This window comes from Megascapheus bottae, chromosome 5, assembly GCF_031878675.1.
Source record: "Megascapheus bottae isolate mThoBot1 chromosome 5, mThoBot2.hap1, whole genome shotgun sequence".
Classification (NCBI taxonomy): domain Eukaryota; kingdom Metazoa; phylum Chordata; class Mammalia; order Rodentia; family Geomyidae; genus Megascapheus; species Megascapheus bottae.
Window position 1 is genome coordinate 66,805,744 of NC_143513.1, and position 20,957 is coordinate 66,826,700.

Sequence of the window (20,957 nt, forward strand, 5' to 3'; positions counted from 1 at the left end):
AACATAAATTTGCACTTATTGGCCTGCTTAGAGAGTAAAGAGAAAAATGTATTTATGGGTAGATAAAAGACTTAAAGACTTTTTGAGGTTTAAATATTCCTCCCTATGTTTATTCCGCTCCCCCCCACCCCTAGTACTGCTCTTGGGGCTTGAATCCAGGGCTTGGGAGCTGTCCCTGAACTTCTTTTTGCTCAATGCTAGTGCTCACAGCTCCACTTCCAGCTTTTTGGTAGTTACTTGGAGATAAGAGTCAGACTTCCCTGCCAGGCTGGCTTTAGTTGGGATCCTCAGATCTCAGCCTCTGGAATTTCAGGAATGAACCATCAATGCCTGGTTGTTTTGACAAAAGCATAATGAATGTAAGAAAAAAACACCCTTACCCTGATACACTGAGAGTTAGCTTTGTGTTTTTCTAAACACAGCCTCATAGTTTAACAGAGTAGGGAATCTGGGCCAACCAGTCAAATCTGTTGCTGCTTGTATTGGTACAGTTTACATTGAAAAGAAAGTCGGGGGGGGGGGGGGGGGAAGCTTAGTGTCAGGAATAAATATTTGAGCATAGCCTTGAGTATATAAGTATTGTGTGTGACTTTTCCTGATGTGGTGGTAGTGGTAGAGTTAGTTATTACTGGGTTGTTGAAAGCTCTGAGAATAAGCTGGCAAAACCTGAAATATTCAGTGTTTGGTGGTGTCTTTGAATAGGAAGAACTTGAGATAGAATGTTAGTCCAGGCTTAACTAAAACTTACCTCAGAACAATGTCAACAATGTTCTTAGAGATATATGCCCTGATCAGTGTTCTAGGTCAAGTTCCTTACCTGAAGGCAAAGGTAGCAGACACTCTTAGCATTTAGCTAATTTATATCTTTTAATAAAAATGTTTATATTGCTATTTCTTCATTTTCCAGTTGTAAGCACAACTTCTTTCCTTCATATTATGGAAGGAAATAGATTTAGTTTTCGTACTTAAATATACATATTCATATGAGTGTACCCATGTTCTTCCCTATCTTTCCAGTATAATGATATCATAATTTTGTTAAATTAATATTCGTTATTTAATTTGCAAATGCTAATTACATTGTAAGAGCTATGTAGTATATTAAAATTAATTTTTATTTCCTATATAACTTTTGTTTCCCCTGGAGTTAGTACTTTTAACATTTACATATATATTACTAACTCAACTCTCAGATTCTGTTGTGTTAATCTCCTAACTAGACATTCTTTCAGTCTACTTGATCTTACCTTCTACTGTACTTTATTGGAGCCTTGTGGCTTGTACCAATCTTTTTTTTTTTTTTTTTTCCTGTTAAAAAGCTATCAGGAGGAGTTCTTTGCATTGCTCTCAGGTTGGAGTTATGTTTGCTAGATTCCATGTCTTTTACTTTATGACTTAACTGCTTTATTTTGGTGACACAGATTTTCTCTGACTTCATGGCTAATGTGCCTGCAGGGTAAATTTTCAGAGATCATTACTATTTTCTACTTAAATTTGGTTGATAATTTGGTTGAGTATAGATTTTTCTTTCAGAAGTCATTTTCCATCAGAATTGTTAAGGTGTTAGGTACTTGGTTGTTGGTAAGCTACTAGGGTGTGGTTTTCTGTTCTTTCCCCTCTCCTTCCCTCTTGTTTTTTCTTTTCTCCCTTTCTTTCCTTCCTACAAGGATTTAACTGGGCTTGGTTGCTCCCTCTTTTCCCTCCCTCTCTCCTTCCCTTCCTCCTTTCCTTCTTTTCTTTCTTTTTAATTTTGTCCTGGGGCTTGAACTCTGGACCTGGGTGTTGTCCCTGAGCTCTTCAGCTCAAGGTTAGTGTTCTCCACTTGAACCACAGCTTGCCACTTTGGGTTTCCTGGTGGTAAATTAGAAATAAGAGTCTGTAGGACTTAGCTGGCTTTGAATGGTGATCCTTAGATCTCAGCCTCCTGAGTAACTATGATTACAGGCGTGAGCCACCAGGTGCTTGGTGGCTGAGAGTTTTTGCTCCGAATGTTCTACTGTTTCAGAACAGTATAGCTTTAGTTACCAGTACATGAGCATTTTGTGCTTCAATGTTTTAACTTTTTTCAGAAACTTTGTTTTTCAGCTCTTTTGTTGATTTCCATCTAAGTTTCTTTCTTCTGCCCTTTCTAAGAACTGCTTTTATTTAGATATTGGACTTTTTGGTTCGCTCCATTTTTTTTCTTCCTATTTTTTTTTGTTTTGTTTTTTTTGGTTTTTGAAATAGGATCTCAATGGAGCTCAGGCTTGCCTTGAACTTTTAATGATAGGTGGGTCTCTTGGCCTTTTGTTTCTTTTAGATTTCTTTCTGTTCATCCTTCAGTCTTTATATTAAGTATTTATGGTACTGTGCTTAATATTTTTTTTTCTGTTTTTATTTTTTTTATTGTAATTAGTAAAAGGGTTACATGATATTTGCCAGATAGAAGGTGCATTAATTCACATACATTGATACCCTTTCACATGTCTTGGTACCCATTTCCCTTCCCCCCACCGTGCTTAATATTTCTAAGAGTTCTGTTCTCTGAATGTTTTTTCTCCTTTATTTTTATCAAAATAGCTATTTCTTTCAGACCATCTCTTTGCTTTCTGAGGAATTTATCTTAATGTTTTTGAGATTATTCCTGCATATTCTGTGTTTTCCCTTACCCACCTTTGGTTATTTTGTTCCTTTATTTTTCATACAAGAGTCTTCCCTCAGATATTTGATGACTCTTGCTTGAGGTATTAAAATTCTGTGTTAGAAGCACTGAACCTCCTGGGTGCAGATGGCTCACTTTTGTAATCTAGCTATTGAGGAGGCTGAGATCTGAAGACCATGGTTCGAACCCAGCCCCAGCAAAAGAGTCCACAAGACCCTTATTTCCAGTTAGCAAAAAAATCAGAAGTGGAAGTGTGGCTCAAGTGGTGGAGTATCAACAAGTATTAAGTGAAAATGGCTACAAGAGAGAGTGGGGCTCTGAGTTTAAACCTCAATACTGGCACCAGAAGAAAAAGAAGAAGCACAGTCTATGTATGGATTCAAATCCAGAAGCTTCTTAAATTTGAAATCAATTCTAGTGTTTATCCCCACTATCATACCTACCAAATGAGATTCCTCATTTGGCAGTTTCTGAGTCTTTTGTTAAGCTGGCTCTGGGCGTGGTGGGGGAGGGGCGGGGATTGCTGGGGCTCTGAGCATATACCAGATTGGTGGTTTCTTCTCATTGGCTCAGAATTTAGCTTTTATGAACCTGTGAAGTCATTTATTTCACAGATTAAAGCTTCCAGATATGTTTACATAGAAATATAGGTAAAGCTGTCTTATGGCAGTATTCTTCTCTCCCATTATATCCATCCTCTTATGTAGATAGATGAATACTGGGTTAAATAGATGTATGGTCTCCCCTTCCCCTGGTTGAACTCAAGGCTGTGAGCTCATTTGGCTTATTGCTCATGGTTGGCATCCTGCCACCCAAGTAGTCTGCTGCTGTTGAGAGATGGAGTTTCTAGACTTCTCTGCCTAAGTTGGGTTTAAACTTTGACCCTCCAGGTCTCTGCCTCCTGAGTAGCTAGGATTTATAAGTGTAAGCCACCAGTGCCCACCAGATCTCAATATTTTTATTTAGAGGTGTTTACGGAGGGAACAAAATAAATCTTTACATTTCTTTAACTGGTACATAATACTCCAATATGAAGCTGCATGATAATTTATTTAACCAGTTCTCAACAGGTTGATATTCATGTTGTTGATTTTTCTATTATTAGAAAGTAGAATAAATCTCTCTGTAAATGGCAGTTATTTCTTTAGAAATGATTTAAAGCACAATTAATAAATAGCTATTCAGAAATGCCAACTAGTATATGCCATTGAGTGAGTTTATCTTTTCCTATGTTACAGAACACACCAGTGGTTGGCTAATTTTTTCTGAAAGGAATGAATGGTAAATACTGTAGGCTTTATAGGCTACATGGTTTCTGTGAAGTGAGCTGTGGGTAATAGTTTGCCAATATGTCTTGTAGAACACTGGATATCAGCATTGAATTAAAAGGGGAAAATTTATGTGTATTCGTTTTCATAACTGGAATCCAGCTGTAGTTCTGTAGTCATTTCACACAGTGCATATTTATAATGCCCCGAAACATGTTCAGGAACTCATATAGAAAGTTGTCAGGTACCTGAGACCTTCATACCCATAGACTAAAAGTCTTGTAGGCTTTGCTGAATTAGGTCTGTTCTGAGGATCATCTGACTGTGAGACCTGGATTCTCTCCCCCCATCAAGTTGTACAAGACATGGCTAAAACAAGTTAAATGCCTGATTTCTTCTGGTACCTTTGGGGCCGCATAGTTGATTTCTGGAACCAATACAAAGATGTAGATGAATATTTGGCCAAGAAGCTCAGTTTGAGAACCTAGAAATTAAACTGTGGTCTGTTGAAAGACTGGTTTCCATTGTCAGCTTAAGGCAGCTTAAGCAGTTTTATTTTACAAGGGAAGAAATGCAAGGGAGGGCTCACCTTGTCTCTCTAGGTTAGTAGAGAAGCATGTTCCCTTCACAGCGATTAGCTGAGCCTGCCTGAGACTTTTGTGCCTGTCGTGGCCTGCCAGTTCCCTGCCTGCCTTCCCCGTGGCGTTTTAGCTGATCTATGCTGTTTGTAGCCATATGGTCCCCTGAGCACGTGGCTTGGCTTCCCTGTCCCTGCTGCTGGATCTGTGGGCTTTGCAGATTTCACAGACCTGAATAGCACTATTGGGGGGAGGGAGACTGGAAGCATGTCCTCAAGAAGTATCTTCTCATGCCCTGTTTCTTAGAGGCTTCTTGCTAGATTTTCTGCCCTCGTGTGATAGCTGAAACTGCCCTGAAATTGTACTTAGAGAAAAAAAAATCTAGAAGCGATACTTGCCTTCAAGGAGCTTTACCCTGTATGGTTGGTTCTCTTGGGAGCAGAAAGTAGTTGACAGGCATTGATAGCCCCGTCTATTTTTTTTTTTAATTAAAGAATTTAACAACATTGATTTTTTACATCATATTTCAAATGATGTATTTAACAAACCAAGTATTCAAGAAGGGAATTTCTATAAGCCCAGTCCATTTTGAAGATCAAGTTCTATACTGTCCATGGATGCAGTAGATTTTACATTGTAAATGGTTTTGCTTTAAACTCCAGTCATTTAGCATCTTAGCTCTAGATACACTATATTAACAACCTCTGAGGGGTTTCCCACCCAGTTTTTGTCTTGTGGTAAAATTCATTGGACATTTAGTTTACTGTCTTAACTTTATGTGTTTGTTGGTTTATTTATTCATTGTCAGTACAGGGCCTTGAATTTATAGCCATGAGCCATACCTCTTCTTCTTGTCTTTTTTTTTTTTTTGGCCAGTCCTGGGCTTGAGCTCAGGGCCTGAGCACTGTCCTTGGACTTTCTCAAGACTAGAGCTCTACCACTTGAGCCTCAGCACCATTTCTGACTTTTTTTTTTTCTTTCTATGTATGTGGTACCGAGGAATTGAACCCAGGTCTTTGTGCATGCTAGGCAAGCACTCTTACCACTAGGCCAAACTCCCGGTCCTCTACTTCTTGTCTTAACTCTTTCCTTCTCTTCCCTTTCTCTTTCTCTTTCCCTTTCTTTTGCTGGCACTGAGACTTAAACTCAGGGCCTCTGTTCTTTCTTGCCTTTTTTTTTTTAACATAAGGCTGTGTTCTACTACTTGAGCCATGCCTCTCCTTTAGCTTTTACTAATTACTCAAAGATAAAGAGACTCATAGACTATTCTGCCTAGGTTGGCTTTGAACTGAAATTCTCAGATCTCAGCCTTATGAGTTGCTAGGATTATAGGAGGGAGCCACCAGTTGCCAACCTGTTCTTTCTACATATTCAGTTCAGTAGTATTAGGTATATTTATACTGTTGTGCATCATCACCATCCATTTCCAGAATGTTTGCTCTTACAAACTAAACTACCATCAAACGGTAATTGCCCCTTCTCCTGTTCTCCTTTCACTAATCCCTGGCAACTATTATTATTCTTTTTGTCAGTGTGATTCTTGACTGTTCTAAGTAACAGATATAAGTAGCTTCATGACTAGCTTAACTTAATGTAATGTCTTCAAGGTTCGACCATGTCATAGCATGTGTCAGGATTTCCTTGCTTTTTAAGGCGTAACAGTATTGTATATACACATACATTTTAAGGTTGTCTAGTTATATGTAGATGTGAGTTCCTTCTACCTCTTAACTGTTGTGAGCAGTGCTCCTAGAAATATCACCACATGAATATACTTTTAAAGATCTGTTTTCAATTCCTTTGAGTATGTACCCAGAAGTAGAGTTGCTGGTAGTTGTACTATTTATGTTTTTGTAAGGAATTGATTAACTGTACCACCTTACATTTTCACCAAGGGTTTCTATCCCTGTCTTAATTGATTAATTAATTAATTAATGCATGTAGTTGTGTGGTTTTGATAGAAGTTATTCTAGTTGTTAGGAATTGGTACAGTATTTCATTGTAGTTTTAATATAAGCCTACCCAAATGGATTAGTGGTGCTGAGCACGTTTTCTGTTTGTATAGCCTCTATAGATCTCTCTTAAGGGAATGGCTGTTTAAGTTGTTTGACTATGTTTGGTTAAATTATTTCCGGTAGTTTTTATGTTTTAGCAAGATGGTGGCTCACGGCCTTATGGCAGGCCATCACTGGGGCTGTCAGCTCCTCAGTGAATCCCATTTTCAGTTGGGACTTGAATGAGGCCAGAGGATGTGTGGTGTCTAGGGAGGGGGGGCGTTGAGAACGCCATGCACGTATCCCAGCTAGACATCGGTGTGAAACAGGCAGAATAAAGCTGGAGAGATATTTATGAAGAATGCCTGGGTGCCTGGATCACAGACCCCAGAATGGTCAATCTTGTGTTGATTAAGGGCAAGATAGAATTGGAGGAAATGATTAGTGTGGAAACAGTGGACACATGTTATGTGGCTTTTCCATGAAATAGAAGCACCACAACCAAGGGATTTCTTGTCCCAGTTCTATGTCAGCCACCACCTGTAACATCACTCAGTGAAAGATGCATGTGAATATTTAGTTGTTCCAGCGTATAAATAAACTCATTATTTGATAGTCAAAAAATTATTTTTGTGCTGCTGTGTGTTAAGGAACATTTGCCTTTCCACCTTTTAAAAGCATGATTTGCTTTGTTTCATTTTATTTTGGTGGCATTCGGTTTGAACTCAGTGCCCTGCTTTGCTAGATAGGTTGTTTACCATTTAAATTACATTCCAGACCCTTTTGCCTATTTTCAAATCACTGTGTTATTTCATTGCTAAATATTAGGAATGCTATATATTCTCAATATTAATGTCATGTTTGACATATGAGTTGGAATTGTGGTCTCATTCTGTAGATTGCCTTTTATTCTGTTAGAAATGTTTTTGCTATTGTTTTGTTTTGTTTTTTTTTTTTGGTTGGTCGTGGGGCTTGAACTCTTGGCCTAGGCATTGTCCCTGAGCTCTTCTGCTCAGGCTACTACCCTACCCCTGGGCCTGGGCATTGTCCCTGAGCTCTTCAGCTCAAGGCTACCTCCCTACCCCTTGAGCCACAAAGCCACTTCCAGTTTTCTATTGGTTAATTGGAGATAAGAGTCTCATGGACTTTAGTGCCCCAGCTGGCTTTGAGCTGGGATCCTCAGATCTCAGCCTCCTGAGTAGCTAGGATTATAGGTGTGAGTGACTATGCCAGGCCATTTTTTTTAGGTGATGTAATGTGTTTATTTTGTTTTGAAAGTAAAAAAAAATTATTTCTGATTGATTTCTCATGTATAGTTCAATATAATGCCAGTTGTTAATGGCAAAAATTTGGTTCCACTGTAAGTCCATAATGCTACAGAGAGCTACTACTTTTCCCAGGGAGTAGGTAAACAGCTGGAAAGAAAGCACAACTTTCTAGCAGCTTGGTAACTTACACCATGGACCCTGCAACTCTGTTATGGGAAGTGTAATGTGTTTATTTTTGTGGTTATCTGTTTTTGGTGTCATATCCAATAAACTATGATATAAGGTTTTTTTTTTCTCCCTATGATAGCTTATGCTATCATACTTACAGTTTTTATATTTAAGTTATGGGTCCATTTTGAGTCAGTTTTTATGAATGGCATTTGGTTAAGGTTTAATTTAGTTTCTTTTGCTTGTGGGTATTCTGCTTCTTAACATCATTGGCCAAAAAACTGTCCCTTTCCTATTATTCTATTGACATTCTTTTTTCTTTTTTTTTTTTTTAAACTCAACCTGGGCACTGTCCTGAGCTCTTCAGCTCCAGGCTTCCACCCTATCCTTGGGTTGTTCTAGTTCTGCAAAAATTGTCCTTGGGTGCTGACTTCAGCAGCTCCTACATTGAAATTGGAATGATATACTTTAGATTAGCATGGCCTCTGGTAATCTTTATTTGCATATTAAATACAAATACACAAGGCAAATACATATCTCTCGTAATTGAAAAGAAGAAATATCTTTAGGATCTTGATAAGAAATATTATGTCTTTAAATCACTTTGGTATTAATATCTTGACAGTCTTAAGCCTTCAGTCCCTAATCATAGAATTTGTTTCTTTTCATCTGTTATCTTTTTTCTTTTTAAATTTTTTTGGTGAGTCATGGGGTTTGAACTTGTCTGGGCGCTGTGCCTGAGCTCTTCAGCTTAAGGCTACCGTCCTATCCTTGAGCCTATTCCACTTCCTGTTTTCTAGAGGTTAATTGGAAATAAGAGTCTTGGGTCCTTTTGTGCCCTGTTTGGCTTTGAACCTTGATCTTTAGATCTCAGCCTCCCGAGTAGCTAGGATTTCAGGTGTGAGCTACCTTGCCCGGCTTTGCTGTCTTTATTATCTTTCAGCATTGTTCTATAGTTATAAGTTTTTAATTTCCTTGGTTCATTCTGGGTATTTTTCCTATTTGATGCTATTGGAAATGTATTTCTCTTTTGTATTATTATTATTTCTTTGGCTTTTTTATTAAAGAATTTATTAACGTTGATTTTTACATCATATTTTAAATGACAAGTTTAAGAAACAAGTGTTCAAGAAGGGAATCTCTATTTACAATCACTGGGACTTAGTATTTAGAACTTAATCAAAATTAGGCTAAGGGTTTGTATGTCATAGAAACATTAATTTATGAAATAAAACATTATGTCCATAGAGTCATAGGTTTTTATGTCTATATAGTTATGTTTATATTTCCATTACTATGTCCATTCTTTTGTATTGTTGTTAGCCTATAGAAATGGAAGTGATACTGGGTATTGAATTTGAATTGTAGTTTGTGAATTCATTTGTGTCTTTTAACAGCATGAAACCATTAAAATTTTCTATGACTATATCACATGAGAGTAATAAATGCATTTTGTTCCCCCCCCTTTCTAATTTAGATGTTTTTTTTTCTGATTTTTTCTTGCTTAATTGTTGTGGATATATCTTCTACTATTGTGTTGAATGAAAATGCATTCTGATAAGATTTTTTTTGCCAGTCCTGGGACTTGAACTCAGAACCTGGGCACTGTCTTTGGGCTTTGTCAAGGCTAGCATTCTTCCATTTGAACCACAGTGCTACTTCTACCTTTTTCTGTTTATGTGGTACCAGGGAATCCAATGCAGGTCTTCATTCATGCTAGGCAAGCAATCAACCACTAGGCCATGCTCCTGGCCCCTCTGATAAGATTTTTAAGCTAGATTTTTGGTATTGCTTAGATAGCTTCACATTATATTTTCCTAAGTCTAAAGAAAAGTTATAAGGACAACCAAATAATAGCTCCTGACTGTATTTGATCATATAATTTTTAGGTTAAAAGGAAATTGTGAGGGAGTCTGGCTAGAAAAGGTCCTCCTGCATGGAAGAGAAAAGACAAGACTTTGTAGCTTTTATTATTACCAAACAATTTGCTGACTTAAAATCAGAGATTTAAGAAAATATTTACCTTGTTTTAAAAAAGTTTTAGACAGTTTTAGAACATATACTTTAGATAATTTTCACATCACCCACCTACAACCAGCCCAATTTTGCTGAAAGATAGATGTCTACTTCCTCAGTATTTTTCTGGACTGTGCAACCTTTAGCCTACACTATGTCAGTGTTAAACTATTTTTCTCTTTGCAGTTAGACTTGAAGAGATGGGGATGGAATAGGATTTACTGCATCTTTCTTGAGTCCTGTTAGTGGCCTGTTTCCTATAGATTTCTGTGGAAATATTTTATATGAGTGAGGTTCATTTGTTATAATGAATGCCTCAGTATCTACAAAGTTCTTATTAGTTGAAGTATTTACTTTGTTTGGGTTTCTTTAGTTTTCCTTGAATGTCCTTTTTTTCTTCAAGGATACCACATTGCCTTAGTTGTTTTATTTCCTTAGGCTCTTTTGGGATATGATAGAGTGTCAGACTTTCCTTATTTTCTTAAAAGGCCTTGAAAATTTTTGAGAAATTCTGGTCAGGTATTTAGAGGCTTTTCCCTGTTGAAATTTGTATGATGTTGATTTCTTTTTAAATATTTATAATATCTGGTCTGATTGTGCTTAGATGTCTAGCAGTGCTTTCATTTTTTGTGATGTGTCTATGTGTATGTGTGGATATTTTGAGCTCAAGGGTGATCACTCCACTTAGTGAGGCACTGGGAAGGCTAGACATAGTACATAACCTTAGGGAGGAGGATTTCATGACAACAGGGAGGTAGAAGGCAATGTGTATCTTATTTTCATTAACCTTGTCAAAGGTAGTGCCCATAGAAACCACGTTGGGCTTATAGTCCTTTGCTTCTATCTGGTACTTAGTGTAGAGGCAGTGTTGGAGATATTGGCAGTTGTGTATGTTAGTTTTTTGTTTGTTTGTTTTTTGGTCAGCTTGTGTGTGCTCTTAAGAAACCAAACAGCAGCTTTGTCTATCCAGAAAGCACTATGGGTGGACTGTGTACAGAGGCAATGTGGCTGGGTGTCAAAGAGAGAAAGATGGATGTCTACTTCCTCTGACAAAATTCAGTAGTTTTCTTGACTTGTGGCAACCTTTAGCTTACACTACTATGTCATCATTAAACTATTTTTTTCTTTGAAATTAGACTTGAAGAGATGGGGATGAAATTGGGTTTAGTACATCTCTCTTGAGACCTGCTAGTGGCTTATTCCGCACAGATTTCTGCTCCCAAGTCTTAAGTGATCTGGTCTTTGTACATGAGGGTGATGGAGAAAGTGAGCAGTGAGGGCATGTTTCAATTATGTTGATGAAAAGTGCCCTCAGAAATATCACTGCTGATGAGCAGGAATTTGTAAAAATAATCTACTCTGCATTTTAGTTATTGCAAAGTGTGTGATTATAACCAGTGTTTTATTACTTATTCTGTGTCTGTCTGGATAATAATGACACAGGAACAGAAAGCCATGAACTTTTCATATGCATGTATGTGGACACATGCATGGGCTCACCATTCCCTCTTCCTCAGAGAGTCTTCTCTTGCTGTCAGTGTCACACAGTACGTAGTTTCTGAAGAGGAGGTTTCTAATCAGGGAGATGCCTAGCAGAGTCTGTTGCTGTGGCCTAAAATTTACAACACTGAGAATCCATTTTTCTGCTGCTACTCTAACACATGTAAGGGCTGACGAATAACCAGTACCTTGTCATGGGGTGTGCTAAGATGTTCCCAGGATTGGAGTGAAGGTGTGAGCATTTCGATACTTTCTCTAGTGTACTTCCTTGCTGAGCATGACTGGAACACTAGAGAATGTCACTATATTTCTCAGTCTTGATTATAAGAATTTTCCTGTGATTTTGGCAATCACCTGTTCAATAAGAGTTAGTTAGGGTCTGAGAGGAGATGTAGATCTATCCAACACTGAGATTTTGGAGATATGATGAGACGTGTGCATTTGAGATGCCTCAAGATTATCTTATTATCCTTTGGGTATCCTTTTGAAGGAAGACTTACATTGATTTGCTAGGCTAGCTGTTTTGCTGGGTTATGAGTAGCATATACCATGGAAACTTCACCCTCCAAATATTCTATTACCCATTTTCCTTTCACAAAAGTGTGGAATTTGTGAAGCCTTCGTGAAGTCATTTGCCCAGGCTTTTCTATTTTGAACAGTTGTCCACATTTGGTATCATTAGGCATTTTCACCTGGCACCAGTGTGAATAGATGGTAACAAATGAGATTTCCCCTTGTTTTCTGTTAGCGAATCAGTATTTCTAGTTGTACCTTTCTGGTGGTTTTTAGGTTCTAAGATGATGTTTTTGTTTCAGCATAAAGGGCTCTTTGATTTAGAGCATCCGATACCCTTCTGACCTGGGTAATCAGCACTGGCTATGGAGTAGTGTGACCACATACCAGCTTTTCATTACCCTTGAGTCTTGATCAAGCTTTTTTGTCAAGGTGAATTTTGGTTCTGCCCTGTCTGGGCTTTAGTGTTTTGTCTTTTCACTTTTCAAATCTGTCATGAAAGGTTATAGAAAAATGGTTATTGTTATTTTAGGCTGTCCTTTTCTGCTTTCAGAGTTATAAGTCCTATGCATACTAGAAAATTAAAAAAATTTCCTCCTCTTCCTAATCTCTTCAGCTCCTTCATTATACAGCGTGATTCAGCCCCTCCTCCCTCTCCATTCCCCTTCCCCCTCTTCCTCCCTTTCCTTTTCCCATCTTTCTCCCTCTCTTCCCCCTCTCTCTTCTCTCCTTCTTCCTCTTGTGTAAGCAAGGGCTCCCCTGCTCTTGCTCAGTTTCTTCTCCATCCATCCCCCCATTCAGGAATGGTACTCTACAACTTGAGCCATACCTCCAGTTCTGGCTTCAGCCTCTCCCCCCCCCCCCCAGGTGAACTCAAGATATCGGCATGCAAGGTCTGGCTTTGAAATGTGATTCTTAGATCTCAGCCTCCAGAGTACCTAGGATTGTAGGAATGAACCATCAGCTCCTGACTTCATCTTGTCTTTTTCATAATGTTTTTTGAAATTTTTGATGGGCCTTTCTCCTGCCATTCTTTGTCATGCATAATTTCTCACTCATTTTTGGTTCTTGCTCTTTCTTCAGTTTGTCCTCTAGGGCATTGTTTATTCTTTTGGTATTGTGATTGGCTGATTTTTTTTTGGAAAGATAGAGAATAGATGCTTTTAGAGGAGTCTGCAAATAGATATGAGTATTTTGTTCTGAAAAATAGTTCTTCTAGGAAATAGACCTTCTTTAAGATGCTTACCAGTGTGACATCCATTATGGCAAAAGAGAGTCTAGCTGCTTTTGTTTTATGCATAAAAGAAGAGAGAGATTTTGCCAGTCTACCATCCCTGTGTGGCAGCTGACCCTATAGTTCAGCCACCTGGTGGTTCCTAATGGGGGCCTGATTGAAGCATAGAAGAGTTTGATTTTCATTCTGCAGATGGAGTGGATGGTGAAAGTGTTTTGTAGTCAGCAGCTACCTTGTAGCAAAGTATTGCTTGAAACAATACCAAACAGCCTTGAAACAACAGGGTCTGAATATAATTGGGTGAATTGTAGACTGCTGGCTGTATTATGGGGTCTAGTTATAACCCCGATGTGGCACTGTCCCAGTTTGAATGGAATTTATTCTGTATGAAATGTTCTAATAACCTTCACAGAGGAATATTTGTGCTTTTGCCCTTCAAATGGGTATCCTTGTACCCCAGACTGGAAGTTAATAGTTTTTAGCTGAGAAATAGGGAGCAATGTTAATGATTGTGGATTCCAAAAACAAACATATCCATAGAAGTGCTCTTAAAAGGTGGCTTTTAATGTAGTGGAGGTAGCATCTTTGTAATTTAATGTTTCTATCTCTGAAATTAGCAGCTGAGTTTTTCCTTTCCTCTGCTGAGATGACAATTCAATTCTTTTGCCCTTCACTTGCCTTTTGGAGTCTTTTTGTGTCTTTACCAGTCCTGGGCCTTGAACTCAGGGCCTGGGCACTGTTCTTGAGTTTTCTTAAGGATAGTGTTCTTCCACTTGAGCCACAGCACCACTTCCACCTTTTTTTGTGTTTGTGGTACTGAGGGATTGAATCCAGGGCTTCGTGCATGCTATGTAAACACTCAGCTAGATTCATAGTGAAACATAGAGGGTTTGATTTTATTTTTAACACTTGTTTCAAGGAAAATCTCCAATAACATGTAGAGACTAAATTTTTTTTTTTGTTCCTTAAGCTTTACAGTTAACCATATATGTTGGTCGGGGCCCAAAACAAGATTGACTATCTTTGTGAATATTACAGATTTTATCCCTCATTGGGAAGTCGTAATAAGGTCTCTAGGAATCTGAGATGATTACATAGTTTGCAATATGCATTATGCATTGTGGCCTGATGAAGGATGGTATTGGATCTACCCCAAATAGTTGTTGATCTCTCTGTTAGTAATTGTGATGGGCCTGGCTCCTTGATGTGTGATGGTCAGCATTGAAGCATTTTTGGCTTTTCACTTGCAGGTGATGCAAGTTCTGAATGCTGATGCCATTGTTGTGAAGCTCAACTCTGGAGACTATAAGACCATTCATCTGTCCAGCATCCGACCCCCAAGGCTGGAGGGGGAAAACACACAGGTGAGACAATAGTCTCTTTATAAAAGTCTAAGAGAAGGAGCTGCAGAATTAAATATGGTACCATATATGATGAGAATGCAAAAGGGTAAGTATTTTAAATCTTCAAAACATTATTTCCTAGTCTTTGCAGCTTGAGAGTTGTTGCATAGGTCTCCATGTCTCCTGGACCATACCCGCTGCTCTGCTACGTTTCAGAGATGGGCACTATTGACACTTCCTGAGGGGGGTTTGAGCACAGTTAAGAAGGGATTTGTGAGATAGCTGATATGATTTATTTATTGACAAGACCTTAATTTTTCCAGGATTAAGGAGAGGAACAAAAAAGTCCGTGTGTCACTCACATGATAGCAGGATCTGTTTCTGCTGATAATTTTGATTTGCTAGTTTTTGCTGTTGGACAAGAGTAGATCTTTGTGTATGTGCTTTCTGTCGTTATCCACTCATATCTTTTGAAAGTGGTAACTCTTACTTAGTATACTGACTGCTCTATTTGTTCAATCTTTTGTCTGTAACATGCTTACATGATCAAGGTATCTGACTTGAGTGTCTCAGTACTGCTAAATTAGTTCTTTGCATGAAAAGTAACAAGAGTTAATATTCAGAATGTTGGTTGGCAATTATTGTTCTCTTTTAATTTTTTATGCTTTTGTCCCCCCATCTTGCTGCATTGTAAGAGGTTGGACATATGGATTGAATTGAACATTGTCTTGGGCTTTTTTTTTACAAGCATTGTTTGCTTTCTTGTTAGTGCCCTTTTGCTAACGTATCTTTTTTTTTTTTTTTGGGTGGCTCATGGGGCTTGAGCTCTGGGCCTGGGTGCTGTCCCTGAGCTCTTTAGCTGAAGGCTACCACCCTACCCCTTGAGCCATAGCCCCACTTCCCATTTTTTTAGTGATTAATTGGAGATAAGAGTCTCACATTCTTTAGTATCCACACTGGCTTTGAACCAGGATCATCAGTTCTCAGCCTCCCTGAGTAGCTAGGGCTGTAGGCAAGAGCCACCGTGCCTGGCTCTGTAAGTGTCTTTTGACTAGTTATAGAAGTAGATTCTCTGTGAGCCAGGGTGAGAGGCAAGTGTTTGGACAGTTTTAAGAAATTAACCATTGTGGTAAAAAGCAAAGGAATGCTACAAACCTTCCCTCTCTCTCCCCCCACCCCCACTTCACATTTATCTCTTTTGTAATTGTGAATGTGTGTGTTTTTTACATGTTATCTATATATCTATATATCTCTATATAATTTGCTTTCCAATGTTTGGCACATATACGTGTCGTGTATATTCACAAGTTGAGATTCATACCCTGTTTCCATTTGTGTGTGAGTTTATAGACAGCCCATGAGAGTAAAATAAAAATATCATGATTGGCCTATGAATCAGATCAGGCATAGAAAGCACATACAGGACTGGTAATTTGAATGTCTGTCCAATCAGTTCATTTCTTTCTCTTTTTTTCCTCCAAAGAGAAGGCAATTTAATGCAGCAAACAGTATTGTGGTAAGGTTGAGAATTTAAATGCATTGAAAGCCTAGAAATGCCAAAATGAGGTTGTCTCAGTAACTGTAGCTGTGCCTCATTGCACAGAGTAAATATACATCTCCAATTTTATCAGTATTGGGAGTAGTCCATGATTCTGCATCTGTGCCCTACAGTTGGAAAGAAGGTTCCCACAGCAACCACAACTCTAAAATTCTTGAATGTTAATTTTTGTGCCTACATCATCAGCCAAAGCGTTATGATAAAGTAGAGTATATAACTGAATTGTAAGTGATTTTCAGGGGGTTAGGTGTATTTTAGCTCAGGTAAGATAAAGTTCTCATTCAACTGAGAACTTTGAAGTTATCCCAAGATTCTTTGGAGCTCCTCAGTGGGTAAAAGATGTACCTCCCTTAGTCTAGTGCTTGATGGAAAGTTATTGGAATATATTGCTTAGTTTAGGCAACGTCCTGGTTATATAATTTCCTTTCTTTTTCTCTACACCTCCCTGCCCCCCACTGTGCTGTTTACTCCTTAGCTCTTACTCCATTTTAAGAAATCCTTATGTAGAGCTTAGCTATAACAGTCTACAGCATATGGCTTTTAAGGGAAATGAGGAGTGATTTTCATTATTTGTTCATTAAATTCCTTTGGAAGCTTGTACTGAGGGATCTCATCAGAAATAAGGTAATATAACACACCTTGAGTGTGATGGTGGAAGACACCCCGGGAAGGCTCCAGGGCAGCTGTTCTGTGCTCAAGTATTCAAGAATGAGAAGCTAGCCAATGAGAGGAAGGACACTCCTCTAATGGATATGTCACATACACCGCACTGGCTAGCTACTTATGTTTGTGGCCATTTGAGGTAACTCTGTTTTAAAACTAAAATACTCTTTTATGGATCATACTTGACTTAAAATATCCCAACTATTACCACTTAAACATTTCATGAGCATACAAACATTAATAAGATAATTGTTTATTTAGTCTTACTAGTGACTTAAGCTTACTAAGTGTATTTTATACTTTAACATCATCTCAATTCCTTCTAGCATCTTCCAAAGACTTAATGCTCCATGAGCTAGTGACTACTGTTAGGGACAGCACAGCTCTAGAATTGAGGTAAAAGGTTTAATCATCATCCATATTTATTGGTTACTTAGCTACTTTGCTGAATGTAACAGACAGTGAACAGATACTGTACTTCTCTGTTCTTGTGGAACTTGTAAAGTTCAGTAGGAGAAGCACACACATTATATTAATGTTGTAGAACAAAAGTAAAGTTTTAGGAAAGTGCATAAACTGTAGAAGTTCCTTTGAGGAAGCAACATTTAGTGGGACAAGGTAGTTTTTGACCTGGAAAGCAATGACGACAGAATTTAGTGGAGTTTTGTGAAATGAGAATGGACAGTGACATGTGAGTCTTGTTACCTGGATGATATGAAACTAAAGACAGCACTAGATCATACATGCTGCATTAACATCCCCTGTTGGAGGAAGGAATATGGATTGTATGATGAACTGCAATTATTTTTGTGTGACTAGAATAGAGAATAGCTAAAAGCCATGAGTGGTAAGATCATGTATTGAAGACATATGCCATGTTTTTAAGTTATCCCCCCTCCCCCTTGCCAGTCCTGGGCTTGAGCTCAGGGACCTAGCACTGTCCTTGGGCTTTCTCAAGGCTAGAGCTGTGCCACTTGAGCTATAGCACCACTTCTGGCCTTCTCTATGTATGTGGTACCAAGGAATGGAACCAGGTGCATGCTAGGCACTAAGACAAAGTCCTGGCCTGCTTTTTAAGTTTTATCTTGAAGAATTTTAAGCTGGAGAATGATATGTTTGGATTTAAAAGCTCATGGTTTGAACTTACAAGATAGGAAAGAGTGCTTTGCATGTGCAAGAGATGTTTATACTAGATTACAACTGATCTGATGTGGAAGGGAATGGTGCACTGAATGAAAACTATGGCTGTTGCTCCAGCAGTCCCTCTTCATCCTGGAGAGTTACTGTACTTGCTTTTCTACTTAAAGAATTCCCCAGAGTTCTTAAAGAAAGTGCTAGACTCTGTTCTATGTTTATTGTAAAGTTAAGAGAGATTTATAATATAGATGTATGGAGAGAAAGAAATCATCTCCAGTTTCCAGTGGTGCTGTAATTACACGTAAAGCCCAAGCAATAGGCATGTAATTGGAGTCCTAGGCTTCCAGTTTCCTTTATTGCATCCCAGCTATTCTTACAGCTACATGGGAAACCCAGTCAAGTATTCAAGGAAGAGATCTTGGAGCCAGGGCCTCTTTTAGTCCACATGGTCCCTTTGTGCAGGTTATGGAAGGATGCTTACTTAGTTCCCCAGGGTTTCCTTTCACAGGGCATATGCTTGGCAGAGAATGGAACTGAGCTGCAGCTCCTGTTCTCTCTTGGTCCTATTGGCCAGGTGCCCTTGCGTCAAACACAGTGTGCCCAAGACTATGTTCCTGCCCTAGTTAGAGTCAGGCTGGGAGAATCTGAGGAAAAGGTCAAGGATGTGTTTTGGGAGTTGGAGAGTGGTCTTGAGCTTGTAAAAACACTGAATACATACTTAAGGCTTGTGTGAAATCGAAACTACATTATAGGTGAATTGTGGAGGGCCTTGAAACAAACAGGAGATTGCCTTATGTTACTGGGCACTTTTCTTGCGGGGGGGGGGGGCATGGGCGGGGAGTCAAGGGTAAATAGCCCTGATAAATGATCTGATTCTTTAGGGTATTGGGACCTTTCCTAAACCAAAGAACCTAGTGGGAAAGCATGCCGATTAAGGGACTGCTGAAGGAGGAGGTGAAGGGAAATCTTCATGTGAGCATCCTCAAGGGTAGGCAGATGGTATATAGCACTCCTGTCAGGGGGAAGCCTCTTTTTTGAGCTCCAGAGGAGGAGGCATTGGGGCTTGCCTTTCAAGAAAGCAGGAGGCGTTCCTTTTAGTGTTCTACTTCCTTCTGCCCTAGAAACTTCTGTAGCCTATCATCAGCTAATATAGATTTTTCATCAATTTGAGGTGTAATAGGGCAAATTGAATTTTTCTTTTTGCACACATAGACAAGTTCATTTCTCTTGAAATTATACAAGGAGACAAAATTTTGCTTGAGGCTAATAGTATATGCCTACTTCTTTCTGATTATTTTCTAATTGGAGCCAAAGGAAGTGCTTGGACAAGACACTGTGATTAGAGGAACTGTTTCCACCCAAGGCAGCTGCTTTCCAGTATTGCCCAGGAATGGGTGGGTAACCTCAGGTCCTGTATTTGGATTAGAGCTTGGTTTGCAGATGGAAAGTGTGTGGGAATGGTGAAAATCGGACTGGGTAATATTTCCCTCTAGAGGATTCCAGTTAGATTTGTCTGGTGGTACAATTGTTTTGCCTCTTAGGAGATCTGTCCTCTGGCTGAAAGCCAGTTTAGAACTCATGTGGTGCTCCTGTAGACCTGAACAGGCATTAGGGGTCTCTAAAGGGAGAACTTGTTTTATCCAGTTGTTTGCCATAAAGAAATAAGTGGTAAGTCTTGGAGAAAGGCTCTGGCTTTTCTGAGCTGCTACCTTAAAGGAGATAGCACATTGTGCAATCTTCAGACTTCCCAGGGAGAGCTTGGCTTTGATCAGAAACTGGAAAGCCTTGTGCCGTATTGCCCAGGGCTGCTGGGGGCTTTGTGTTACACTTGGAGTGTTAATGACAAAGGAAACAGCCCCCAGGCATCCAGTGAAGGGGCTGACTTATTCCCCCATGAAGTCTGCTCTCACCGTGCTATTGTAGTTGGCACAGATATACAGAGCTAAAGTTTACCTTAAAAACAGGTGCTTTTACTCAGCTTTTAGTTGTAGGTCTTTTCCTCAAATTTCTTTCCTCAGCTTGTCTGACTGTCTTCTCTCTCCTTTTCTCCTCCCCACCTGACAAAGTACTTGAAATTGGTGAAAACCAGGAGACTCTTTCCCCTGCAGGTAGTCCAGTGCTATCTATCCATGTCTAATCATTTCCGCTGTTCTGTGGTTCAGCCGCTTGTGAACTCACACTTAATGGTTCTTTTACAATAGGGCCCCATGTTTTCAGACCTAGGCCCTAAAGATTTACCTAATCTAATTTAGGGAGTTGTCTCCCAGTCCTGACCTTCCTCCAGCCTCCTGGGCAGGCTGATGGTAGAGGACAGGTGGGTAGAGGACATTATCATTGATACCCTGGGATTCTTGAGAGGGCTTTTTACTAGAGGCTGGGCTGTTTGGGGCTCTGATAACTCCATCCATTGTGCAAGGCTCCAGGGTGCCTTGCCATTTAGACAAAATTAACAGTAATTCTCAACCTATTCCCTCTAGTTTAGATTTTTGAAAGCAAGATGACTGGCACCTTTGGATCCTCAGGGCAGCGGATGCAGCTGCTGAGATGCATACCAAGAGAAAGCTCAGGGGTTGGAGTCCCCAGGTGAAGGGGGGCAAACCAATAAACCCACCGACTCTGATCTTGTGCTTGTGACTGGGAGAATAAGGCAAATAGCAAATTAGAGAGGGACTCCAGCTTGGCATTAAGGACCTTGGAGAAAAGCGAAAGCTCTTTGAAATGGATATAACATTTCACCGGTTTCCAATGGAGAGATTTGGGGACTGTAGCAATGTGATCAAAAGACGTTGGAGAGATTTGGGGACTGCAGCAATGTGATCAAAAGACGTAGAATCTGTCAGAGCGTTGGCAGAGGCATTCTGTACCAGTTTCCAGTTTGTTTGATCTGGGCATTTTTGAGAACACTTGAAACCTCTTTTGTTAGAAAACTGAAAAAATTACTATTAAGAGACTATGGGTGGGTCTTAGCTCACCGATTTAAGATTTCAGAATGTGTTTCGAAGATTATATGTAGGTGTTATCACTCAAAACATAGCTCCAGTGTGTCCCTCAGTTGGAGAGGTCACCGGTGGGCGAG

The 20,957-nt window shown here is 39.3% G+C and overlaps 1 protein-coding gene across 1 annotated transcript in view; it reads left to right on the forward strand.

Annotated features, from left to right (window-relative positions):
• Positions 1 to 20,957, forward strand: part of Snd1 (staphylococcal nuclease and tudor domain containing 1) — a 450,499-nt gene that overhangs the window by 52,839 nt on the left and 376,703 nt on the right. Inside the window, exon 10 of the mRNA XM_090333252.1 lies at positions 14,431 to 14,544. Within this exon, the coding sequence (XP_090189378.1) occupies positions 14,431 to 14,544 (114 nt within the window). The remainder of the gene's footprint in view (positions 1 to 14,430; positions 14,545 to 20,957) is intronic.